General features: G+C 41.0%; 1 protein-coding gene across 7 annotated transcripts in view; it reads right to left on the minus strand.

Moving 5' to 3' along the window:
• Positions 1-25,566, minus strand: part of RBPMS (RNA binding protein, mRNA processing factor) — a 192,131-nt gene that overhangs the window by 66,223 nt on the left and 100,342 nt on the right. For all 7 annotated transcript variants that reach the window (XM_081221219.1, XM_081221220.1, XM_081221216.1 and 4 more), the window contains exon 5: positions 10,988-11,138. In XM_081221219.1, the coding sequence (XP_081077345.1) occupies positions 10,988-11,138 (151 nt within the window). The remainder of the gene's footprint in view (positions 1-10,987; positions 11,139-25,566) is intronic.

A 25,566-nucleotide genomic window follows, 5' to 3' on the forward strand; every position in this document is an offset into this window, starting at 1 on the left:
GGTAAAGAGAGTCTGCAGGGGGAGGAATAAGCATTTCTGAAAGGTACTCAGTCCAGGCCCAGGCCTGTATGAGGTTCTCTGAGAATGAATGGGTGACATATCATCCAGCTGTTCAAACTACCACTTAACGCAGTTATTCTTGGGCTGGTCTCTAGACAATAAGCAGCAGAAGTAGAAGGTCCTCTCACAGCTGAGGCTGGCATAGGAGCCTGCAAGGTCCCAGGCACTGCAGGGGCAATGTTTCCCTCCAGTCTAGCTCTGAATGGCTTTAGCTGCTGAAGCCAAACAATCACCTGCCCCAAATCTACAAGAGTCTTCTGGTAACTGCAGCTCTCCATGCCCACTCTATCCAATCAGAAATAAAATATTAACTTTAAATGTTTAAGACCAGTGTTTTCTAAACTTTAGCTTCAATACCCCTTTACACTGGTAAAAACTACTGAAGACACCAAAGAACTTTTGTTGCTGTGGGTTATATCAATTGATATTCACGATATTAAAAATTAAAACTTAAAAAAAATAAAACCAAACCATTACATATTAAAATAAATAAATTTTGTGAAAAACATATTTCAAAACAAACAAGGAAAAACTTAAATTCTACATTTTTGCAAACCTCTTTAGTATCTGGTTTAGTAGAAGACAATTTGCAGATGACAGGATGCTATACATAGAAAATCATAAAGATGCTACCAGAAAACTATTAGAGCTCACCAGTGAACTCGGTAAAGTTGCAGGATACAAAATAAATACACAGAAATCTGTTGCATTTCTATACACTAACAACAAAAGACCAGAGAGAGAAATCAAGGAAACAATCCCATTTACCATTGCATCAAAAAGAGTAAAATACGTAGGAATAAACCTACCTAAGGAGGCAAAAGACCTGTACTCCGGAAACTACAGGATGCTGATGAAAGAAATCAAAGATGACACAAACAGATGGAAAAATATACCATATTCTTGGATTGGAAGAATCAATATTGTCAAAATCACTATACCACCCAAGGCAATCTACAGATTCAATGCAATCTCTATCGAACTACCAATGGCATTTTTCACAAACTAGAACAAAAAAATCTTAAAATTTGTATGGAGACACAAAAGACCCCGAATAGCCAAAGCAATCTTGAGAAAGAAAAATGGAGGACTTCCCTGGTGGCACAGTGGTTAAGAATCTACCTGCCAATGCAGGGGACATGGGTTTGAGCCCTGGTCCGGGAAGATCTCACATGCCATGGAGCAACTAAGCCCGCGAGCCACAGCTACTGAGCCTGCGAGCCACAACTACTGAAGCCTGCGCACCTAGAGCCTGTGCTCCGCAACAAGAGAAGCCACCGCAATGACAAGCCCGCGCATGGTAACAAAGAGTAGCCCCCCCCAATCGCAACTAGAGAAAGCCCGCACGCAGCAACGAAGACCCAACACAGCCAAAAATAAAATGTAAATAAATAAATAAATTTATTAAAAAGTGCAGAATACAGTGATTTCTAGTACAGTTTGGTGCCACTGTCTTGACATGTACTAAGGTGCCAGTAGTTGTGTCTACCACTACACAGTGAGAAAAACAAACTCTTCTCATGAGAATAGTTTAGACCTTGTGAACTCCCTGAATGGTCTTGGAGACCAACCAGGGGTTGGCAGGCCAATACTTTTGAGAATTGTTGTACAAGAAAAAGTGTCTCTGTATTTGAGGATTACAAGTGTATGAAAAAGCAGAAGAGAGAAACAGGCAGCCTGCATCAAACTTTAACGAAGAAAGAGATGCCTTCCTTTTAATGAGCAGGTAAAGAGGGTACGTGGCCTTGAAAGAATGAAGTCTGTGGTGTCTGTTTCTTCTGGACTGTACCAGTAAGTTAACTCCCTTTATTCTCTCATTTCTCTGCAGAGGTAATATATGAGTTTACAAAACACTAAAGTTGGGTCAGTTATTTGCATTATGAAAGAATTCTGTGGTTTCCAAGGAGATGTGACTTCCTGAGTTCTAAAGGCATTTGTTTATAGCTGATCAATGAACAGATAAACGAGAAACAGGAATTCAAAGCAAAATCTTAGCCACTGCTAATCAAAGATAGGCTCTTCATTAAATCATAATGTAAATAAATTGGATCAAATTAGCTGATCTACTGATATTGTAATTAAATACCTCCCATATAAGATAAGATATATCTATATGGAAACCACTCTTACCAAATCCATTGCCTGATATTTTAATGTTACTGTTACATTTAATTATTAAAGTTATTGCAGGGCTTCCCTGGTGGCGCAGTGGTTGAGAGTCCGCCTGCCGATGCAGGGGACACGGGTTCATGCCCCGGTCCGGGAAGATCCCACATGCCGTGGAGCGGCTGGGCCCGTGAGCCATGGCCGCTGAGCCTGCGCCTCCGGAGACTGTGCTCCGCAGCAGGAGAGGCCACAACAGTGAGAGGCCCGCGTACCGCAAAAAAAAAAAAAAAAAAAAAAAAAAAGTTATTGCAATTATACACATTAAGCAAAAACTAGGAATATGTGCAGGTCTGAAGAGAAGAAAGAGATGGAAGTGGGCTGTAAATCTTGGTGTGGCTCAGTAAGTGTTTGACTCTTCTTTTTAAAAGGAAAACAATACTTTTGCTTTTTCAGAGTGGGACATACGTGGAAATAAACATTAGTTTAGGTCTCTGGTTTCTAAGAGTATTTTGCTGTCCTTATTCACTGTAGTTTTGTTCCATGGTTTTATTTCTCAGAATGTCCAGGGGCCTAGGTGCTCTTATATATCCTGACAGCCGAATACATGTCCTGACTCATAACAACCGGGAGTACAAACATGCCTGCTGGTACTGTCGGGGGGAGGCTGTTCAGAGAGCGCTCAGTGGGTTACTCCAACAGTGTGGAGTCTCAGTACACAGGATGGAAGTCACTGGCATGTTTCACTGAACGTCACCTCTGACAGCTTCAGACTGGTCCAGAGCAAGGACAGAAAGCCTTGATGGTCCCCACTGCAGAGCTGCCTCAGAGGCAATGGGTGCTTGAGTCAAGTAGGCACAGTCCTGCAAGCTCAGCTTCTATACTCTGACGTCCTCACCTCCTCTCCTCTCAGCAGCCGCTGCCTCCCGTTTCCTCCCTGTGTCCATCTCCTGACCTTTACTACTTTCCTTTACTGCTACTTCCCGACTGCCTCCGACTGCCCAAAGACTTCTCACTACTGCTGTCTTTCTCCAGAACTTCCTCTTCACCCTTGGGCTCCCGCCCTTCAAAACCCTTACCAGCAAGGACTGGGTTAAGCAAAACAGGCGGAACAATGATTTGTGTCCTCACCATCACCAATTCCTCTTCCGTAATCTTGGTGGAAGGGCTGAATGGACAGGAGCACGGCTTCAGTCCTAAACACGCCACCTCCCTAAGGTGTTTCCAGTGGCATTCTGAGTCAAATGTGGCAAAAATCGGGGCAAGTGCCTCCTTCCCACTACCCATTTTCCTTCTCTACATAAAAGATTTTATGGCGTTCTGCTCCCTTTCCTGTCTTCCCAATGCAGCTTCCTAGAGCTTAAAGAAGGAGAGTCTGCCTTGGTCAAGTGTGAGACTGTTGTGTTCAATAATCTCCATTCTCTCCCTACAAGTTAATTTAGAAAAAACTCCTTAGCCTGGCACTAAAGGCCCTCACCACCACGCCCATACCCTTCACTCACAAAGAGTCTTTAAAAATAACGCTCTGGTTTTACAATCCTGGATGGAAGGATGTTAGGAGGTAAGTGAGAAATGATAAAGACAGCATGATCATAGGTTGTAACCAAACGAAACCAAACAACAACAACCTGCCACACTTCGTATTTTTTATGCATATATAGAGAGAGAAATGTATATAGAAAGATACACAACAAAATGTTAACAGTGGTTATTTCTGGACGGGAGGAACATCTACAATTTTAACCCTTCAAATTTCATTTATGGTCTCCTTACTTTTATAACGAATAACAAAATGGGTCAGGCATTATCATTTTACAAAATGAAATAAAAACACAATTTTATAAGTTTAAGTGTAACGAGAAGATTCAAGAAAAAAGGATGGGCCGATTTCTCAAATGCAGATGGGCTCAGATTGTTATCATACGATCATCATACTTCTGTCTCCAGGGATGGTCCCTAAAATAGACTGAAACCTTTGATCTCCCCAAATAACAGATCCAATATCCAGCTAGACAATCCCTCAGTTCTGTGTTAGTTTTACTTTAAAAAAAATACTGCAGGACTGGGTCTCTCACTTTTATCTTTTACATAAAGAGCAGGCAAGGTTTCTTGCTGATCTGTTCAATCGCTTTGAAAATTAAAAGTGAAAAATTTCCTGCAGATTGTGTATCAGCCTCTTGGAACTTTACAAAGAGGCACCACCTATAGAGCACACTATCTACTTAACCATAAACCGGTGAGTATTTATGCTGGTTTCGTACTATCAGTTTGAAGGAGTGGGCAGGTGAAGTCTTAGGACCCCAGACAATGTAAATAAAACAGGGCTGTATCACACGCCTTTCCACCCATGCTCTTTGCCATCTCTATCTGAATGATCTGAAAAACCTCCTAAGCGACCTGTGTGCATGTCTTCCAAGTATAAACAAAGAAGTCAAATATCCTGGCTGATGATGCCATTATTTATTGAACTAAAATACATAAACTGTTAAAAGTGGTCACTCTTATTTTCTGAAATAATGACTTAGAATTAACTACACCAAAACTAAATAAAACTGTCCAGTAGTTCAAGTTGGTCAACTACTTAAGAATACATGTTAGAGTTAATGGACCCTGGCCATCCAAATCTGATACTTTAAAGAGTTACAGTGAAGCCTGATTTTCACTAAGTAGTGACCTGCCCTGAAATCTTGCCCTTACAACTTGATGCGGGCCTCTGGGGTCTTTAATAAACCTTCAGAGGTTTGATTTTAAAGTACCTCCTAAGGAATATCTTAACAACAGTGATAGCCAAAAGCACCTGTGGGCCGTAAGTTCGGTAGTATGGTATGGTGAGACCAGCAATGGATTTAGAGCCAATTAGGTTAAAAATGAGCCATGTGACTTTGGGAAGGAAAGTAAGTATTTTACACACAGTTCTTAAGGGAATAGCATAGTTGCTCAATAAACGTTTGTTTCCTCTCTTCCCATGCATTTAATAAAAGCCTATGGATCATTCAATCAACCACCTGAATTCCAGCAGCTCAGGAGCTTGCTGGACTCACTTGAGACCTCAGATAGTTAAGAAAGACAGCCCAATAGACATGTCTACCACCACTCCTCTGGTTTCTAGCAAGGTATCTGTGCCACCTGAATACATAGGGCCCTCCATTAAGTTGCATTAAGTGCAACACAGAGAGACCGTGTGAAGGGTTGTGAGAGCCAGATATTACTTCTGCCCGTTCAATCTCAGTGGGCATCAGAACTTTGTCCCAAAGACAAAGAGGTGAATGAACGATTCTGAAATTCAAAAATCAGAGATACACTTTCATTCTATGCATGCTAAAGGCATGGAAGGATAGACACCAAAATGTTCACGGTGATTGTCTTGGGGTGGTAGAATTTTAGTGACTTATTTTCTTCTTTATATTTTCCTGGACTGCCTAAAAATGTTTTTCCTCTCAGAAGCATGTACTTTTACCATCAGAAAAAACTACAACTATTTGCATCATGAAACATAAAACACAAAAATGCAAGGGAGCTGCTTTTCAGAGGGAAAACAAGTCTTGCCCTCCTCCCCATAGAACACCCGCAACTTTGTCTTTCCCTTGCCTCCCTCTGCCCAGCTTGGTTAGGTCTTCCTCAGGCCCAGTCGCCATCTTTCTAGATGACCCCGCTCGAGGACAGCAGGTGTGGGATACACAGCCCCCGGTCCTGGTGGCACTCAGTGCACTTTCAGAGCAGGGGCGGGGACTATAAAGACACCCTTGGTTTTCCAAGCAGCACATGCTGTGCACGCTACCCTGGAAAATGCAGGCATGTTGGCTCTGTTCCCTGGGCACAGGGAGCTTCAGTCCAGGCCCTGGAAGGCCCCTATGCCACAGAGGTGATGGCTAAGAGATTTCATATTTGCTGAGTGTTGTCCCTGGGAGGGCACTTGCCAGGTACTTTAAAGGCTTATCTGAACTTTCACAGGATCTCTTCAGACGTAAGTCAGAAAGTTCACTTCCCGAAGGCTGGGGTCAGTACTGGGCAAATGGGAAATTCCAGTGGTGTGGCAGGAAAACTAGGAAGTGGTCTGATGATTCACCAAAGGCTTATGTGCTTACTAGGTGTTTAAAAGTATCACTCTTATAAAATTAAAAAAAAAAGAAGCCATTAAGACAATCCAAATATAAAAAATAAAAAGTATCATTGTAGAGAGCACTGGCTTTCTTTGAGGGGAGGAGATGCGTGTGAGGCTAGGGTCAGGGAGGAGAGTGAGTCGTAAGGAGAACTTAACTTTACAATTCCTTGCTCTGCTGGTGATTCTCAAAAATGGCTGTGTATCAGAATCACCCAAAGAGCGTTTAAAAATACAGAGCGTAAGTCCTAGAACGGACCCAGAGAATCAGAATCCTCAAGGCTGGACTACAGGAATCTGAATTCTGCGAAGTTCTATAGAGCCTTTTGATATTTGCTCCGTAAATCTGAATTGAAAGGGGAGGATCTGTCTGACCTAAGGGCTCTGTTAAGCATTGGCTGCTTCCACCTTCTAATGGCATTAGAATATGGTATGCTGCAATGTAAACAGATCAAGAGCATTTAATTAAATTCAACATTATGACAAAACTTACCAAATTAGACACCTGAAGTATGTGCATTTTATCATATCCCAATCCTACTAATGAATGCTGTGAATTTTAAAAGTTCCAAATTTAAAAGCAGAAAATGAAATCTGTGGCATCTTAAAAAATTCCACATATTTTTCTAGGTGCTAGGATATCGAGTATACAAAAAGCAGAAAAACTATAGGTCTCACAACAAGAGACAAACATACATTCTTCTATGCACATAGTAACAATCACTGAGTACTCACTATGTGGCCCCTCTTCCAACTTTTACATGTCAATTAATTAATCCTCACAACCGTACGGATATGTTCAATTATTGCCATTTTATAGTTGAGAAAATTAAGGCACAGAGAGGTTAAGTCATTAGACCAAAGTTACAAAACTAGTAAGTGACTGGTCAGAATTGATTAAATCCAGGCTCTATCGCTTGATGCATTAGACTGCTCAGGCTGCTGTAACAAAATACCACAGACTGGGTGGCTTAAACAATAGAAATTAATTTCCTCATAGTTCTTGAGACTAGAAGGCCAAGGTCAAGGTGTTGGTAGGTTTGGCTTCTCCTGAGGCCTCTGTCCTTGGCTTGCACTGTCCTCACATGGGCCTTTCCTCTGTGTGAGCACACCCCTTATGTCTCTTTTTCTTCTTATAAGGTCACCAGTCATATGATTAGGGTCCCCCCTAATGGGCTCATTTTAATTTAATCAACTCTTTTAAAGACCTTATTTCCTAATATGGTTACATTTGGAGGCAACGCCCAACTGGGGGGTTGGGACTTCAACACATGAATTTGGGTGGGAGGGACACAATTCAACCCCAAACACCTGATGACTGTGAAACCTCAAGAAAGTTACTGAAACTTCCTAGGCCTCAGCTTCTTCACCTGTAAAATAGTGCTACTGAGAATCAAAGGAGAGAATTCATGTAAAATGCTTATTAGCAGAGTGGTCTGACACACAGTATCATCATTTTAAAGATGAAGAAAACGAAACTCAGAGACGGTGACTTGCCCTGCGTTCATCTCTAAAGCGGAGTTCTTATACTTCAGAACACTATTTTCCTGTATAACCAAATGTATAATCCAGCACAATTTTATATAATTTATAAATTTTATACATCGCTTAACGTCCTGCTTTTTGACAGTATTTTTCTTTATTACATAAAAGGGAGTAAGAGAAGGAGAAGTTCAAACTAATAAGAATTCAGTTAGGGAGGTATACTACTTTCATGGGATTGTATATGAATGTCATTCATCTTTTCTCCTAATTTGTAAAGACAACTGGCTATAGCCACCCAGTGATGACACCTCAGAAGATCAAACTCTACTTTTAACTATCAGGAATGAAAAGCAACTCATTTTTTTGTAAAAAATTAAGATTATCCTTTACATTTGCCTAGTACTCTACGTATATTAACACCCATTTAATCTTCAACACAATCTTATAATATCGTATCTAGCTCTCATAACAATCATGTGAGGAAGGTATTATTCCCATTTTTCAGCAAGGGAACAAGAGCACAGCAAGGTCAAAGGTTTTTCTTTAAGTTGCAATATCTGGTTTCCTCATTTTTCATGCTTGGCACAGAGCAGGTGTTCAGCAAATAAGGCAGACGACTTGCGGCAATCTAGACTAAGCTGCAAGGCATCTCTTTTATATCCTTTATATGGGCCAAGTCTCCTGACAACTTTGATCACCACCAACCCCTTGGATTGACAGCTCTTTTAAGGCAGAAACCACGGCCCCCTTCTTCCCCAGTGTCTAACACACCTGGTGCTCATTGAAGTTCAATATTTGAGAAATGAGAGTTCAAGTAAATATTTGTTTGTATAATAGACTCCTAGCACATTCCTCCTTTAGTGATGGCAATGAGTACTTTTCAGCCACCATGATATAAAAAACATCAACAAAAAGAAGCATTTATAAAACCTCTCTCTCATGGCCTGAAACAGAGAAGCCTACAGGCCTTTTCCAACCCCCAAATCCTATGATTCCATCACAGTCTACTCCTGATAGGTAGTTAAACTCACCACCTCTAGTACCAATTACGGGCACAATGCAATTGGATTCACCAGTACTGAACCACTACAATGTTCTTTCTTAGTTTGTGGTGTGCTTCAGGGAAAACAACAATTTTGCATATGTGACAGAAAAGTTCACAATTTCCAGAGGTAATTGTAATGGATGATAAGGTCGATCTCAGTGGATGGTGTAATTGCTGTCCGTCAAGGTCCCTATGTCATAAAAAGGAGCTATATTAAGAGAAACCAGGCCAACTTATTTTCTCAGGAATACACTGGTGTTTGCATTTTTTTTTTTTAAACCTTCAAAGTCTGTTTGGCCATGAGCAGTCAGGCAAGTTTTGACCCTGACATGGAAACTATCTGACCACTTCTGAGCGGTTCAGTACACAGGGAAGGGTGGTAGGCGGAGCCGGCCAGAGCAGTGCTCTAAACTCTGCTCGAAGCTCTCCTGCAACTTCAGGGACTTGTGGGTGTCCAGTTTGTTCATCTATCTTGCTTTCATGTACCCTACTGTGAACTGGCCATCACCTCTCTGGCTAACTACTTCACAGAGCTGTTGTAGCAAATTTAGGGGGAAAAAAAAACAAAACCAAACTCTCAGAAAAGAATTCAATAAAAAACTGAAAGGATACAAGTATTGCATTACACTTCCTGTCTGAATTAATTTTTTCAAAATACTCTTGAGATGTGAAGCAGGCAAATTCACTAAGTAAAGAGTTACTGTAGGTTGTCTTTTCTAAGTGAAAGTATCCTACAAGTACTCTTTTCTGATGCCTTAAAGAGAGAAGAAATTTCAGAAAGAAATGAAGAGGCATACAAATGGCATAATTCTGCACATAGCCAAATTAAAATACTCAATTTATCGACTTATCATCACTAATAAATATTTACTAAATATATGCAATGTACACAGCACTGGGCTAGATGCTGTTTAGAATACAGAATTAGTAAGAAATGTCCATACATCCTCCTGTAGTACAACTGTACCATAAGATGAAACTTTTGTTTAGATTTCCCAAATAAACAAAGATTTTAAGTTTCCCTAGGAAGAACAAAAATTTTTTTTTCTCTATTATGATTTCCTGGCTTCATAGAAAAACTATAGAACACACCGAGGGAGAAACTCTTCTTTTATTTATTAGTTTCCACTGATAAGCAACAGCTTTTCAAGAGTGACTGAGCTAGAGAATGACTGTAATTTCCACAACAACCCAATTAAATCTGACACGCACATGACACGGGGGAGAAAGGAACCCATGTGCCCTTCGATTTCAATAAGAAAAGTTGAAGCATATTGTCAGGGAAAGCAGGAGGAAGATCAAGATCATGTGGCTTAGAAAGAAGATCAAGAATGATAGGACGGAAATATTCCAAGTAACAGCAAGGCACTTGGGATTCCTTGAATGCCCTGCCGTATTCAATCACATACGGCCATGCACTGAAAGGAAAAGCTAGAGCCTATCTCACGCCTCACTTCTGCTGCTGACTGAGCTTGAGAAAGAAAATTAAGACAACATTTTCAAGTTACTCAATCAAAGGCAGAAATTGTAGCCTGGACATTTAAGGGAATAAGCTCATTAGGTGGGGTAAAAGACTTGTTTTGCAATTAGTCAGTGTCTTTACCCAATTAATTTAAAACGGGAAGCCCCGAATTTTCTTAAAGCTTTACTGGTATTAGTTTGTTAGAACTGACCGTTCTACTATATAAATTCTTTGTGTATGTTTACTTTCCCTCCTAGATTTATGGCCAAACTGTTCTCAAAACCAGAACAAACTTCTTGTTATCTGCTTCTTTCATATTTAATATTCTATTTCCCTGAAGCCACAGAACTGATATTCTTCAACAGATGAAGTCAAGTGAATGCTGAGAACCAGCACTCATGGTCCAAGGATGGGGAAACGAATAAGGATTTAAACCCCAAGGCAAACAGGGCACACTCACGATAAGGTCAAGATCACATTAAGGAAATCTACAGCACTTAAAACGAAATCTTGTAGTTATAGTTCTGATCAAGCTGAACCATCTTTTGGGACAGCCAATCATGAACAAGATTGCTGTATTTGGAATTCAGACAGCAAGAAAAGGCAGTCTCTTCTCAGAAATGGAAAATGACACTCAGCCAGCTCTATGTCCCATGGTGTAATCTCACATAAAGTACTTGAACAATTCTTAGTTATTATTTTTTTTCCCAAAATGAAAAGTAGATCAACTTACATGGCTCTCTGGCAATGAACTGAGGTACAGTGTTGGGCAGAGGAGTACTAGGGTTTGGAGTCCCTACTAGTTTGTTCTTGGCCATCTTCGTGTTTGCCTTAGCAAACTCTAGTCGTAGTGTTTGTGGAATTTCAGGATCGAAGCGGATGCCCTTTGGAAATAAAGAACAAATGGAAGATGTTTTCATTTCCTTAGAGTCAAACCGGAATGGTGACAAAATAAACACACCAGTAAACCCGGCCAATCAGAAAAAAAAAGTTAGTAAGAGCTCTCATTCTCACTACTCACACAGAATACACGAAAACCCATAACACAGCATGTCCACCAAGTCAAGGAGATTTAGTCTACTGTATTAAAAATTTAGTTGCATGGTTTTTCATCTGTTCCTTTTCTTTTTGGACTAAAACTTTCAGGTTCAAATTTTAAATGTGGACCAGCAAATGCCTAGCATAGTTAAAAACGAATTAATGGCTACCAATAAGAATGAATTAACATAAAGCCCTGTGTAATACTGGAAAAGTCTAACACCTGAAATCGTAAGAGGCAAGGCTTTGACCAGGGTTTAAAACAATGTTAATTCTTCAATGCCTTAGTTTCATTACCTCTAGAGGGGGAAAATTCCCATCCCTTTCTAACTGGAGAGCTTTCATACTGGTGATACACGTACTCTGAGTTACTAAGTAGACAGGAACTAAACAGTTTTAAGATTTCAATATAACTAGTATTACTTAACTCCAGGTAGCTTATAAATTTATAGGAATGTCTTGATGTGGTATGGTCCTGATTTTGATTATATCTGGCTTACTAGATACATGGATAGACAGACAACAGATTATATGGGCCAAAGAGAGGGTAGTAATTTCAATTACCTTTAACCCTATTATTGCAGTTTACCTAAACCAAATATATTCAATAAAATAAATCACAAACACTATAAAATACAACATTTAGGGCAAGATAAATGTATTCTGAAACCCTCCCACCATTTAAGAATGCCTCTATTACTGAGCATAATGAATAATCTCATGATATTTATGTCCAATCCTATGATTCTGGACCCCAACAATAGTATCAAAAAGACACCCCAGTATAATAGTACGGTGCATAAATGTGCATTCAGAACAGACTTAGGTACCATGTTTGTTTGTATGGCATGTTCTGAAAAAAGAGTGAAGTTCTGAAAATGAGGATCTTAAGAACACAGGTTCTCAGTTTAGCACCCACATGGGCCTGGGCGCCCCAAGCCCCTTTCTTCTTTTTATTAGCTTGAAGACAAGAGCAATTTCTACAAGAAATTAGTAAGAGTCTCTAACTCTGTAGACCAGGATGAACAACTCTGAACTTCTCAGGCTCAACTCCAAAGATGGGAGGAAGAGCCTGTGACTTGATGGGAGCGGCAATAAGAGAAATAAGGGGGTTGGGGGCGGGGAGCGCAAGGAAAGCGAGGCCCTCAGGGAGGCACAACTACAGCCACAGAGCCGTGACCCACAGATGTCCTGGAGTGGGTGAAATTTCCAACTGAAGGTGCATACAGGTGCGGGTGGACAAGAAGAAAAGGAATCCTCTCGTGCAGCCCTAACCAATGACGGAAAGTGAAAAGGGGGTGCCAGCTATATGAAATATAAAAAGAAATTCTTTCTTTAACTGGTCTCAGTTTTCGTTTTAATTTGAGAAACCTTAGTATTATCTTGAGATAAATGTACATAAGGGGAAAAAGACAAAGCAGCATCCTGAAGCAGTGTTTGCTTCCATTCTCTTCCACTACGAGCATTTCACTCTACCTAAGCTGATAGCAACAACAGAGTAAATATTTCCAGATACGGATCTGAAGAGCTGTGGCCTTTGCTGGGAGACGAGCACAGTCCCCGCTGTCATTTAAAGGTCTGCTGTGGAAGGGCCTGCATATTCTTGTCACACCCCATCCAACTACACATAGAAGCAACTTGCCATCAATTTCCAAGTGTCCTCCTTGGCACTTAACTCCCCCATCCTTCCTGTGAAGCAGCAGCTTTCCTAATAACCCTGAGCCCCCATCCACGTGAGCAGCATGGGTAACATGAGAAGAGCATCCTGGGACCTGTCAGGGGTCCTCTGGAGTTTCTAGTCTCAGAGAATGGGGCTGGACATCTGCATTTTATGCCTCAGCTCTTTCACTGACGTGCCAGAGCTGTTCACCGAGGCTCCATACAATGTGCCGGCCTCTTACACAACCTGGTCTCGTGACTCAGGTCCTAAAACATGCTTAACTGAGTCTCCCCTACTCCCCACCCCGGTCTTCATACCCCTCCTCCCTGTGTGAGCTAAAATAACACCACCATCATGTTCCAAATCAAAGTTCCAGCTCTTTATTAAAAAAAAAAAAAAGCTCAGAAGTTAAAATGACCTAATTTGTTTGGCAGCTTATTCAGAGGCCGGAGGCTTAGAACACAAGTCACATTCCTCTAACATCTTTAGCAGCAACACCATATTTGGTAATCAATATCCTGCTCAGCTCAGTTTCTATCCAGAGGGACTAGCCAAGCCAAAAACATTTTAAATGTTAAAGGATGAAGAAGAGGAGGCAGAGTGGGGCAGGGGTAGGGAGAACATGGAAGTGAAGGGGAAGAATGAGGGGGGAAAGAGGAAAAAGAGGAAGACAGATAGGAAGGAGACAGGAAAACAAAACAAAACAAACAAATCCCCTTGTGCTTTTAATTAAAGCCCAATAAGATTATTCTCCGGCCACAGTGACTTCTCATTAAATGCTGTCAGGATAAGAGTACTACTAAATCCAAGGGGGAATCTGTGCCTTTCAAAATCAACTTTTTCCTCTCTTGCCTATAATGCACCAAAACCCTTCTGATAAGTGAATAAAAACGTTTCTCTTCCAATTGTAAATGGTGTCTTATTTCCTTGGTGTCCAAAAAGGTCAGTTTCTAGATATCAGTATGATATCAGTTTGAGAAGTTACTTAGAAGCAGCCCAATCTGACTGGCTATAGGAACAGCCAATAGTCTCTCCAAGATGGTCTAGAACACTGTGACCAAAGCAACACAGTTTTACTGTGATCTACAAAGGCTAAAATAAACTCCCTACCCAGGGCAAACTCTGGGAGATAGAAAGTATCCTTAGTAGCCTATTATACCTAAGAGTATATCAGGGCAGTAGCAAATCCATATGCCTATGTGTCATAGACTGAATGTTGGTGTCCTCCCCAAATCCATGCTGAAACCCTAACTCTCAATGTGATGGCATTCGGAGGTAGGGCCCCTACAAAGGGGGATTAGTGCTCTTGGGAGAAGAGGAAGGGACTCTAGAGACCTCTCTCTCCAGGAGCACACACCAAGGAAAGGCCACGTGAGAACACAGTGAGAAGGTGGAATCTGCACAAACCAGAAAGAGGGTCCTCAACCAGATACTGAATCTGCTGGCAACTTGATCTTGGGACTTTCTAGCCTCCAGAACTGAGAGAATTAATGTTGTTGACGCCACCCTATCTGCGGTATTTTGTTATGGCAGCCAGAGCTGAGATACCTTAATAACACGGTTTTCTTTCCTGCACCGTAGTTCCTAAAATACCTCACAGCACCTCTTCCTGAACTTTTTACAGTCTCATCAGGTAACTCTCCTCCTCTCCACCAGCCTCATCCCCAGCCCCACCTTTTCCCTCACTGCAAGTGACTCAGCCCATAGAAACACTTTTCTTCAACCACCCTGGTCGATACATGTGATTATTGGAAGTCCTAACAATTCAATCTCAAAAGCTACAGAGAGCAATTGGAGGCTTGAAGGACAATTCAAACCCTGCATTTGCATACTGTAATGCTCTAAACTCAAACAGAGTATATTACTGCATTTAGGACTCTGTTGAGGGAATTTTTAAAAACCCTCTTTTTTCCTCCTCCTCTGTCTCCTAAAATTAAAACTTAAGAACTCTCTGTAAATAGAAAATCTTGAAAAAGAGAAATTTCTGAATTGTAGACCTAGACCCCTCAATGCAAATTTGTGCTTCCTATTTAAATTGAATTAAGAGTCTCAGCAAGTTACAGAGCTTTAAAATGCCATTTTATTGCTCTACAAACTATATCAAAGGCCGGAGTCCTAGAAGGATAAGGGAAGAGCTAGTATATAATAAAACACAAGGAAATGGGCAAGGTAAGAGGAAATCACCAAATCCTGAAGACCCAAGCCTACAGGAATGTAGAGAGTCACTGTAAATGAACTGCAGCTCTTTCAGTGACTTTCTGGAAGACAAAATGGAGAAGCTATTAATTAAATGTGCTGCAAAGCTCAGATCCCAAGTAGCTCTCCTGTTTCTCTAGCTGTGGTGATACTGGCTTTTTATACACACAGGCTGTGTTGGGAAAGATTTATTGGCTGAAAATCGTGGATTTGGAGTCATATGATTATTCTGAACATAAAGGTTCAACACCATTCCAACCCCTTAGTAGTGTCAGTGGTATTAATGTCATGCCACAAGAGTGGGATAAATATTAGTCAGGAGTTTATTCACTGAATAATGGGGAAAAAAAGAGAGAGAAGGGCTATTCTAGAATGATTAAAATACCCTTAGAGGCCTACCCTCATATGCAATGTGTGGTCCTTGATTGAACAACCAGATATAAAAGACCTCTCGTGGGAAAGTGAAGAAAGCTGAATACAGAATGGGCATTAGGTGATATCTGGGAATTGTCCATTTTATTAGGTGGGATAAAATGGTAATGTAGGAAAATGTCTTTAGTTTTTGTACTGAAATACAAAGAAGATACAATGACAAAATGTCCTAACATCAGGTATTTACTTTAGAAAGTTAGAAAAAATGGAAGCAAATGCAGCAAAATGTTAAGTTGGTAAATTCTGATGGATTAATGGATGTTCATTACTATGCTCTCTACCTTTTGGTATGCTTGAAATTTCATAATAAAAAGTAAAAACAGAACAGATTCAACCAAGCACATAACGTTTGTCATGTACTAGAGACACAAGGATCAGTGAAAATAAGCCCCTGCCTTGAGGAGTTCAGATCTCAGGCTCTGGTGAGGGAGCTGTACAGGTAAACTGACGGTTAGATAATCAGACAAATGCAATGTCTAGGACTCCATGGGAAACAGAGCCATGGCCCTGAGTGACTGGGGACCAGGAAGGCAACACAGAGGAAGTGCCAAAAGAGCAGAAATTTACCAGGTGGTAGTCCAGGAAAGAGCTCAGCAAAGTTCTGTATGACAGGATGTGAAGAGGGTGTGGGTGTGGATGTGGATGTGTATGTGTGTGTGTGTGTGTGTAAAAGACTGCACAAGCACTGGGATGAGATCACGAGGAACTTTCAGGTCATGAGGACTCTGGAGTATCTGCATGGCTGAGCCGCTAAAATTTTTTAAACTGGGGAAATATGATGATCAGATTTATGTAGTAGAGCGTGATCCTCAAATGTTAGCACGTATCAGAATCATCTGGAAGACTTCCTAGACACAGAGTACTGAACCCGCGCCTCCAGTTTCTGATTAAGTAGATCTGGGATGGGACTTGAGAATCTGCATTTGTAACAAGTTTCCAGGCTGATGCTGACACTGCTTGTGCAGGGACCACATCTGAGAATCACTGCAGTGGAGGGTAACTCTAGTGGGGGAGGGGCAGCTGGACTTAAACGGAAGACTGGAACACACCAGACGCGAAGCCGTTCAAACAGCCCTGGAAAGAGGTTGACTGGGGTAACTGCTCTGCTGGCTCTTCTTCTCTGGGAAGCACCCAGAGGCCAACATCCAGGTTCTGTGCCCTCACGCCCCTAGTGACAGCTGCCTAGTTAAGGTACAGATAGATGCGGCCCACAGAGACCAAATATGTTTTTTCTTCCGAGGATTTCAACCTTGAGTATAAAAATACAGAAAATGGAGGTGGCTGGAGCTGAGTTACCCTAACAGTCTCCCACTAGAGAAAAGGCCTCTAAACTCCTGTCACTGACGTCTTCAGCACTGTCCTAATGCCGGATGGAGTCTTGTTTATTTGGTACATCCTTCAAATCCGTGAGCTATAGCCCAGTGTCTTTACAAATGGTTCTACCATTAAAGTAAGTGGGTTTATCAGCCCTTGACAACTAGTTTTAGAGACAAAGGAAGCATTCATTTAGAGGGGGAAAAAAGGGAAAGAATGAGGCAAAATATATATATATTTACTGAGAAAGATGTCATGGCAATATGAGGTTTAAAAAAGAAAAAGATACTTAACAACGTTTAGTAGCCTTAGAAGGCGGGGCCTTTCTGTTTGTACGAGTGTGTGAACCCAGGAATGTTTATAATGGGACAACCACCCCGTTAACAGTGGTAACTTTGGTGGCAATGTCCGGGTGGGGAGGGGATTTCTAGTCTGTGTGATTTTGTACCGTTTGAATTTATTACAAATCTGTATAATTTATAAAGTTATAATTTACAGGATCTGACACAGGTTAAAAGAAGAAAGAAGGAGGAGAGAGCGGGAATAAAAGGGCCCCTGTGGAGCGCTAGCAGAACCAGAGCAGAACTAACAGTAACAGATATCCTGGCAGACAGCACTCAACCAGGTATGTTGGTGCCTGCTGCTTAGTTCTTAAAAAATACTTACTTTGAAATAATTTCAGATTTATGGAAAAGTTGCACACATGGTACAAAGAATTCCTGTGTACCCTTTGCCTAGATTTCCCCATACACCTTTGCCCTCCCTGAGCTGTTTAAGAATATGTTGAAAGCACGATACCCTTTACCCTTTACAGTTTGGCTTCCTAAAAGCAAGGACATCTCTTTGTGCTGCTGACCCAGGATCTAATCCAGAATCATACATGGCATTTAGCTGTCATCTCTTTAGCCTCCCAGAATATTTCCCTCAGTCCTTGTTTTCCGTGACCATGACATTTTGGAAAAGTACAGGCTATTTTCTCTGTAGACTGTCCCTCAATTTGGGTTTATCTGATTTGTTTCTTGATTAGATTAAGATTATAAATTTTTGGCAGGAATATCACAGAAGTGTCATTCTCAGTGCATCCTATCAGGAGACACATGATGTCGTTTTTGTCTCCTTACTCGTGATAATAACTTTGATCACTTGCCAAGTTTCTCCACTGTGAGGTTACTATTTTTTGTCTTTTTAACTAGTAAGTATCTCATAGGGAGATAACTTTGAGACTAAATATATTGTTTCTCAAATTTTAACATCTATTGATCTATTGTTTTAACATCTATTGATAATTCTTACCTGAAGCAATCTTCACTGTTGTGATGGCCAAATAGTGATTTTTCTAATCCTATCGTTCCTTTCATCTTCACTAGCCTTCTACTCTAAGGAAAAGCTTACCCTTTGGCCCTGTTTATTATTTATTCCTTTCTACATTCGTTTGTTCATTCACTCACACATCAGTACGATTCATACCTTATTTTATGATTTATAATTTATTACTATTATTTGTTTCGGTGCTCAAATTGTCCCAGATTTATACGGAAACACACACATGCTTTCACACCCATATCTATTTCTCCACATCTATTTAGATATATTAAAAACATAAATTAGTACTGATACCTCCAATTCCAATCCAACACCATTAGGTTAATCCCTAGCCTTCCCTCTCCACATTTGTATCAATAACTCCGTCTCTGAATCCTAGCTCTGATTATCCACTATACATTTACTTATTCGCTCAACACGGGAATGAAGTTTCAGAATCGCTGAACAATATCAACATAAAAAGGAAACCTATTAACTACAGTTCAGTATATATAGTTCTTTTTCTCTTAGGCCTAAAAGTATATAGCCAATATGTACAGTCAAGAATTATTTGGGCGGGCTTCCCCAGTGGCGCAGTGGTTGAGAGCCCGCCTGCCGATGCAGGGGACACGGGTTCGTGCCCCGGTCCGGGAAGATCCCACATGCCGCGGACCGGCTGGGCCCGTGAGCCATGGCCGCTGAGCCTGCACGTCTGGAGCCTGTGCTCCACAACGGGAGAGACCACGACAGTGAGAGGCCCGCGTACCGAAAAAAAAAAAAAAAAAAAAAGAATTATTTGGGTCAGCTCTCTCCATTCTTCCCAACTTCACTGTGGTTATATTATTCACTTGAAATAGATTCATTTGTTTGTGTCTGCATTGTTTGGAGTCCCCCGCATTCTGTTGTCTTTACTTTCTCTGTATATTCATAACAGGTAAAACTGTTTTACTACTTGAAAACTTAAAGTTGATTCATCAACCCATTCATCTTTTACCCATTTCTGAATTTCTGGTTATGAATTTATGAATAATTTTACGTATGTTGACTGAAAAGCTGAGGACTCAGAATTTTAACATCCCCTCAACCTGCTGTGACTTCCTGAGACTCCTAATCTTTTGAAGGAAGTTTCTAAATAACCAAGGTTTTCGATATTGTTTATTGAACTTAATTTTTAAATTAATTTTCAATTTCTAATTGAAATATGTCGAAATGTTAAAAAAAGGGGGGGGAAGGGGTAAAGACAATTGGGGCTAAAATTGCTGTAATAAATATTGCTATAAAGGTTCAGTTAAGTTCGAGGCCTGAATGAACCTGGGTTGATGCCCAGGCTTCTCCTGTTGAGTCCTGGGCCAAACGCCTTTACAGTGTCCCGATATGCGCAAATTCAAATGTTTAGAATACTATTCCATTCGGGTGAACTACATGAAACTCTACTGGAAAGCAACAGGTTGCCCCTAGTGTTCACTCCACCGCCAGTGGACTCTGCTCTCCTCTGAGACACAGCCGCAAGTGACCCATTTCTTCTAGAGCTAAGGTCATTTCCTATCAGAATCTCCTGGTGTTTCACACACCCCCCATTCTGACCCAGTAATCCAGTGGATCTGAGGCTTTGGTATTGAACCAGATAAAACTACCTTCTTGTGTGTAGAATAAAAATAGTAAAGTAGCAGCAATCTCATAAGAGTCAACTTAATATGATGGCTGAGATGCCTGGTTGATTCTAATAAGCTTCTTACTGCCCTTTTCTCTATACCCCACTCCAAACGAATATCCACTGCTGCTGTAAGGAATGTGGAACATCCAGAAAGCCCTGCCTAGCCAGGTGTCTATGCTGAAGGGGAGAAATAATGTTCCTCGTTCAGGTTATAGGTTTTAACCAATTCATTCGGACTTTCTAATACAGAAGGAGAAGAATCTGTCACCAGAAATTGTATGCTGTATAATAATATCCTGGTGTAGGAAAATCCTAGTATTTCTTTTGTAATAATCTGCTCGGTTGTTCCCTAGCCTTCAGGACTTCCTTTAACCTTTACAGATGAGATTAATGAAACCCCCCATCTTGTGTCCAGGAACTAAGGAGCTCAAATCAAGGTCAAACTTAGTACTAATACCTCTCTGATCTTGTAATAATCTCAGTACCTGGATCCTATCTCCCTGCTCCACACCACCCGCCTTATCTCGGTTTCTGGTACTAAAGCCCAGGTCATCTGAGGGCTGGAGTTCTGATATGCCTCTCCAGGTTTACTCAAACAGAGACCCCGGTAAATCTCCAGGGCTGCTTCAAAAACTGCTGTCAAAACCACCAAGACTCGGGGCTCCACCAGGTGGTAGCTGATATACCTGGTGCCCACTGACCTTTCTATTACTGAGGCATGATTATCATCCTACAAGGCAGAAGAAATCAGAGAGCATAGTGGGATTAGGGGGTGGGGTGGTAAAGTGATTTCCTTCTAAATTATCAGAATTATCAAGCATTCAACAGAAAAGTTGAACCAACACTGCTGATTTCTGTAAACAGTAGTACATAAAACAAGATCCATAGGGAGGGAAGAACTAAATCAGTTCTCAGGAGTAACTAAAAGACATACTCTGCTGAGGTTGCGGGGACTTTGCAAAGCACTTATATTCCAACTCACTGAGATTATGACTTGGTTGAGCTTTAGTAAACAACTACCCAGTTTCTCAGCAACCAAGAAACCAAGATGGCATCCTCAATAAACTAACCCTTAGCGCTCCAACACCACCTCCCTCCACTTCAGTTGACTAGAACAAGCTTAATAGATTACCTCCTTCCCCTACTGCTGACTAGAACAAGCTAATAAATAAATGAGAGAAAATGATTCTTATTACTTATTCTTGTATGCATTGTACTCAAAAGATTTCCAGTCCTAATAGTATGTGGGGGAGGATACAGGCAAGGTATTCAGAGGTTGGAGATGGCTTAATTACACTATGCTACATTCAAAAGATTTTTCATTCAAGCACAAAAATGTATTTAAGTCCTTTCTTGCTAAGTGACCAAACACTGAGGTCTCTTATTTATGACTTAAGTTTCTATTTAACGTTGACTTAACGAAAAATTCAGCGTTCTTATGTTTAAAGTTTCTGGAATCGTTTCTGCTATTATAGATATACTTCATACAGCTGTTACTAAAAATAATTCACATACCATAAAATTCACTCTGTTGCATGAAATGTAATGATTTTTAGTACAGTCGCAGAGTTGTGCAACCATCACCACAACACATCTTTGGCACGTTCTCATCACCCCAAAAGGCAACTGCACCCATTCGCACTTACCGCTGATTCCTCCCTCTCCCTCTTCACTCACTCCCCTGCCCCAACCACTAATCTACTTTCAGTCTCTGAGAAAGTACCTATTCATATTGGATATTTCCTATAAATGGAATCATACCACATGAGGTCTTTTGTCACACTGGTTTCTTTTAATCAGAATGTTTCCAAGGTTCATCCACTGTTTATTGCTGAATACTATTCTACTGTACAAACGTTCCACATTGTGTTTATCCCTTCATCAGTTGGACATTGGGTTGCTGTCACGTTTTTGGCTGCTATGAACACTGTGTACACGTTTTTGTGTGGATATATGTTTTCAATTCTCTAGAAGAACTGTGGAGCATATAGTAACTCTATGTTAACTTTTTTTTTTTTTTTTTTTGCGGTACGCGGGCCTCTCACTGTTGTGGCCTCTCCCGTTGCGGAGCACAGGCTCTGGACGCGCAGGCTCAGCGGCCATGGCTCACGGGCCCAGCCGCTCCGCGGCATGCGGGATCTTCCCGGACCGGGGCATGAACCCGTGTCTCCTGCATCAGCAGGTGGACTCTCAACCACTGCGCCACCAGGGAGGCCCCTATGTTAACTTTTTTGAAGAACTGTGAAACTGCTTTCTGAAGTAGCCATACCATTTCAATCTGACTATCAATGTATGAAGATCCCAATTTTCTCACATACTCACCAACGCCTGTTATTGCCTGTCTTTATCTTCGCCATCCTAGCAGGTGTGAAGTGGTGTCTCCACATGGCTTTGATATCCATTTTTCTATGCTTGTTAAATTTTAAAACATTTTGTAAAGAGGACTGAAACTAAAAGCCTTCTATTTTCAAACAGCATTTGGGTCACAAGGAAAGGAAATAACCTGGGGACCACAAATCATTCAACATATAAAAGGGAATGAAGCTGAAAGAATTAACATTTACCTTTTAGAGTTAAAAAGAAGTTGGAAATATTAACTGTTTTCTGAAAATTATTGATAGACACGTCACTCCCATCAGAAACTCAGAGGAGGTAAATACGTACTTCAGAGATATTCTGACATCTCAAGGGACCAAAAAATGTATTTACAGTTTTCTGTATACATTCAGCTTTCTCTTCTAAAGGCAGCATAAAACATTCAACAGAATTAGAAACAGACTCTAGGCGAGGTGCATGCAGAAGTTTCCCCAGGATTCTGAAAACAATTGTTACATTCAGTCAGAGCCTTAAAATGGCTCAATGACAGGCCAAATAGAAACACACACCTGGGTAACCTGTTACTATGGAGTGGATGGGGCTCATTCAGAGACAACAGTGTGGAGGGAAGTTAAGGGAAGAGCTGTATGTTATACATAAAGAGAAGATGATTGAAGAAAAGGAAATTGGGGCGGGCGGGGGGAGGATCAGTCCCACAATTTCAAAACTTTCTCCTAATTCAATACTGTTTCCGAAAATGAATGAGTAGAATTTTTCTACCATTTATAAAATGTCACTGTACTGCAAGTGGAAACTTGTGATGCCCAAACGTTAAAAAAAAAAAAAAAAAAAAAAAAAAAAAGGGGCTTCCCTGGTGGCGCAGTGGTTGAGAGTCTGCCTGCCAAAGCAGGGGACATGGGTTCGAGCCCTGGTCTGGGAGGATCCCACATGCCGCAGAGCAACTTAAGTCCTTGTGCACCACAACTGCTGAAGCCCATGAGCCTGGAGCCCGTGCTCCGCAACGGGAGAGGCCACTGTACTGAGAGGCCTGTGCACCGCAACAAAGAGCCCCCGCTCTCTGCAACTAGAGAAAGCCCGTGTGCAGCGACGGGGACTCAACACAGCCAAAAATAAAATAAATAAATTTATTCTTTTAAAAAAATCTGAATAAAAGAGCACAGGAGGGGGGAACTGGTGGCAAATTGGGTTAGGTTTTCTGATACTAAATATTGAGTACACAAAGCATGAAATTCACAGAATTCAGTATTACATTTTGGGGACCTCATAACCTAGGAGTTTTCAACCACGGGTAGTGTTCCTCACTGCACCTGTCTCCCACCCCCACTATCCTGCACACTCCTTAGGGATATTTGGAAATGTATGAGAGCATTCAGTGAGCAGAAAATCATAAGGATGTTAAACTCCTACAATGGGCAGGACAGTCCCATACAATATAAGGACTGCCTTATCCAAAGTGCCATACGCTCTCCAACATACATGAAGAAATGAACATGCAGAAGAGTCAAGTAATCTGCCTAAATTCCCAGTTAACTATTGGTAGAATAAAGATCGGAATTTAATTTTGATTCCTGTTGATTGTGTGCGTGTGTGTACATTACAGCTCTGTGAAGTTCCTTATATTCCAAAGACTACATTATTTTCACATAATAATGGAGGTTGCTGTTCAGTTTCCACTGTGCTAAAATTTAGATAGACGTGAGTTCCAACAGAAAATGAACAAGTGAGGAGAAGAATCCATCAGATATAAACCATATTTCATGCTTCTCCTAAATAAGGGCATTGCTTGCAGAAATATCAGTACTGTTAATGAAACAGCTTGTGCTACTGGGTCATTGTCCATTGAGAAACTATCAGACCAATTACGCCTTGTTCTTTTTCTTAATCCAACTACCTCAGAATGCTTGCCCTGGATTTACCTAGAATAATTTGATTCACTACTCACTCCTCCTCGCCTAAGCAGAGTCATTTGGAAAGAATGTGTCCCTCTCCATTGGTACATATCTAGATCACACTTTAACAAAGAGACCCCTTTCCAAAGGGCTCTCTGGGCTTATGTGGCTATGTGAGTTGGAGCTGGGCTATAAGTCCAGGTACAATTCCTGCTCCACTGACTAATTTAAAAGTCTTCCAATAAGTACTAGGTTTCTAGATGTCTTATAGCCCCTCATTTTTAACCCCTTGAATTAAAAAAAAATTCATAGAATTTTGTTTTTAAACCAGATGTTCCATAAAATACAATGAAACTTTATCTTGTTTGGAAATTTTTAGTGAAAGGAATATCCACGTCTACCCTAAAATGTCTCCAGAGGCTTACCCTTGATTTGAAGCCTATGTAATTCCTCCTCTGATAATACTGTGGAACAAGCTCAGGTCTCTGAGTGTTATAATGGAATCAGCTTGGCTGTGATAGAGAAACCCATTCTCATTCCTCACTAGCCAACCTGAGACTGGAATATAAGAATTTTTATATTTCTTAGTAACTCGGCCACTTTTAAAATACACTTCATCCTTGGCTTCATTTTCATGTGAACAAACTGTAGAACTCAAATTCATACCCTCGCAACACTAAACCACACTCTTAAGGTAAAACCTACAAAGTGGTTACCGTTAGGACAGATCTGACCCAAGAACAAAATGAGGGAAACTTTGTTTCTGACCACCCCACTCCCCTAATCCAGAAGGACTAGAAAAAAACAAAAAGAAAATGGTCTTGGTGGATCCCCTTCCAATTACTGGTGAAAGAAGCAAGAAAACAGGTTCTCCAGAGGTACCATCAGTGGCAGTGAATTATAGTGACAATTATAAAGGAGATATCCCACTCAAGGACACAACCAATTTTGGGTAGAACCTCTCCCCAAAAAAGAGGCTTAAAATGTGGCAATTGTGTGGGCATTCATATCTACCTCCACTACCGATCCTGGGTATGTTTATTTAACCTTTTTCTGTGCCTCAGTTTCCTCATCTGTAAACTGGGAATAACAGTCCATACCTCATAGAGTTGATTGTAAGAAAAAATGGTTAGATTAACGCTGGCCTATGAAACACTCCTGTGGCCAACTAAAGAGCTATTCCTCCTAACATGGACTCATAGGGGTTTCTTCGCCTTTGGACTTTCTGGAAAGGTGCTTCTACCACTTGTAAAAGAGAAGGATGTGATTCATGCTCAACTATGAGATCTCCTCCAACTGCAGAAAGCGGGATACCTGAGCTGCTGCTTTGAGGAGATGGTGCTGTACAGGTTCAAAGAATTCTTTTCTTCTACCTGGTTTCATTTCCCCCACAGGGAACAGATGTGTATCCTGCTTCTCTTGCCCGTTTCTATTGGTTCTCACAGTCTGAGTAGCTCTTGGGAGACTGGCTGGTAACTCCAGAGACGGGA

The sequence above is a fragment of the Mesoplodon bidens genome, assembly GCF_964165515.1.
Source record: "Mesoplodon bidens genome assembly, chromosome: 20".
In the NCBI taxonomy this organism is placed as follows: Eukaryota; Metazoa; Chordata; class Mammalia; order Artiodactyla; family Ziphiidae; genus Mesoplodon; species Mesoplodon bidens.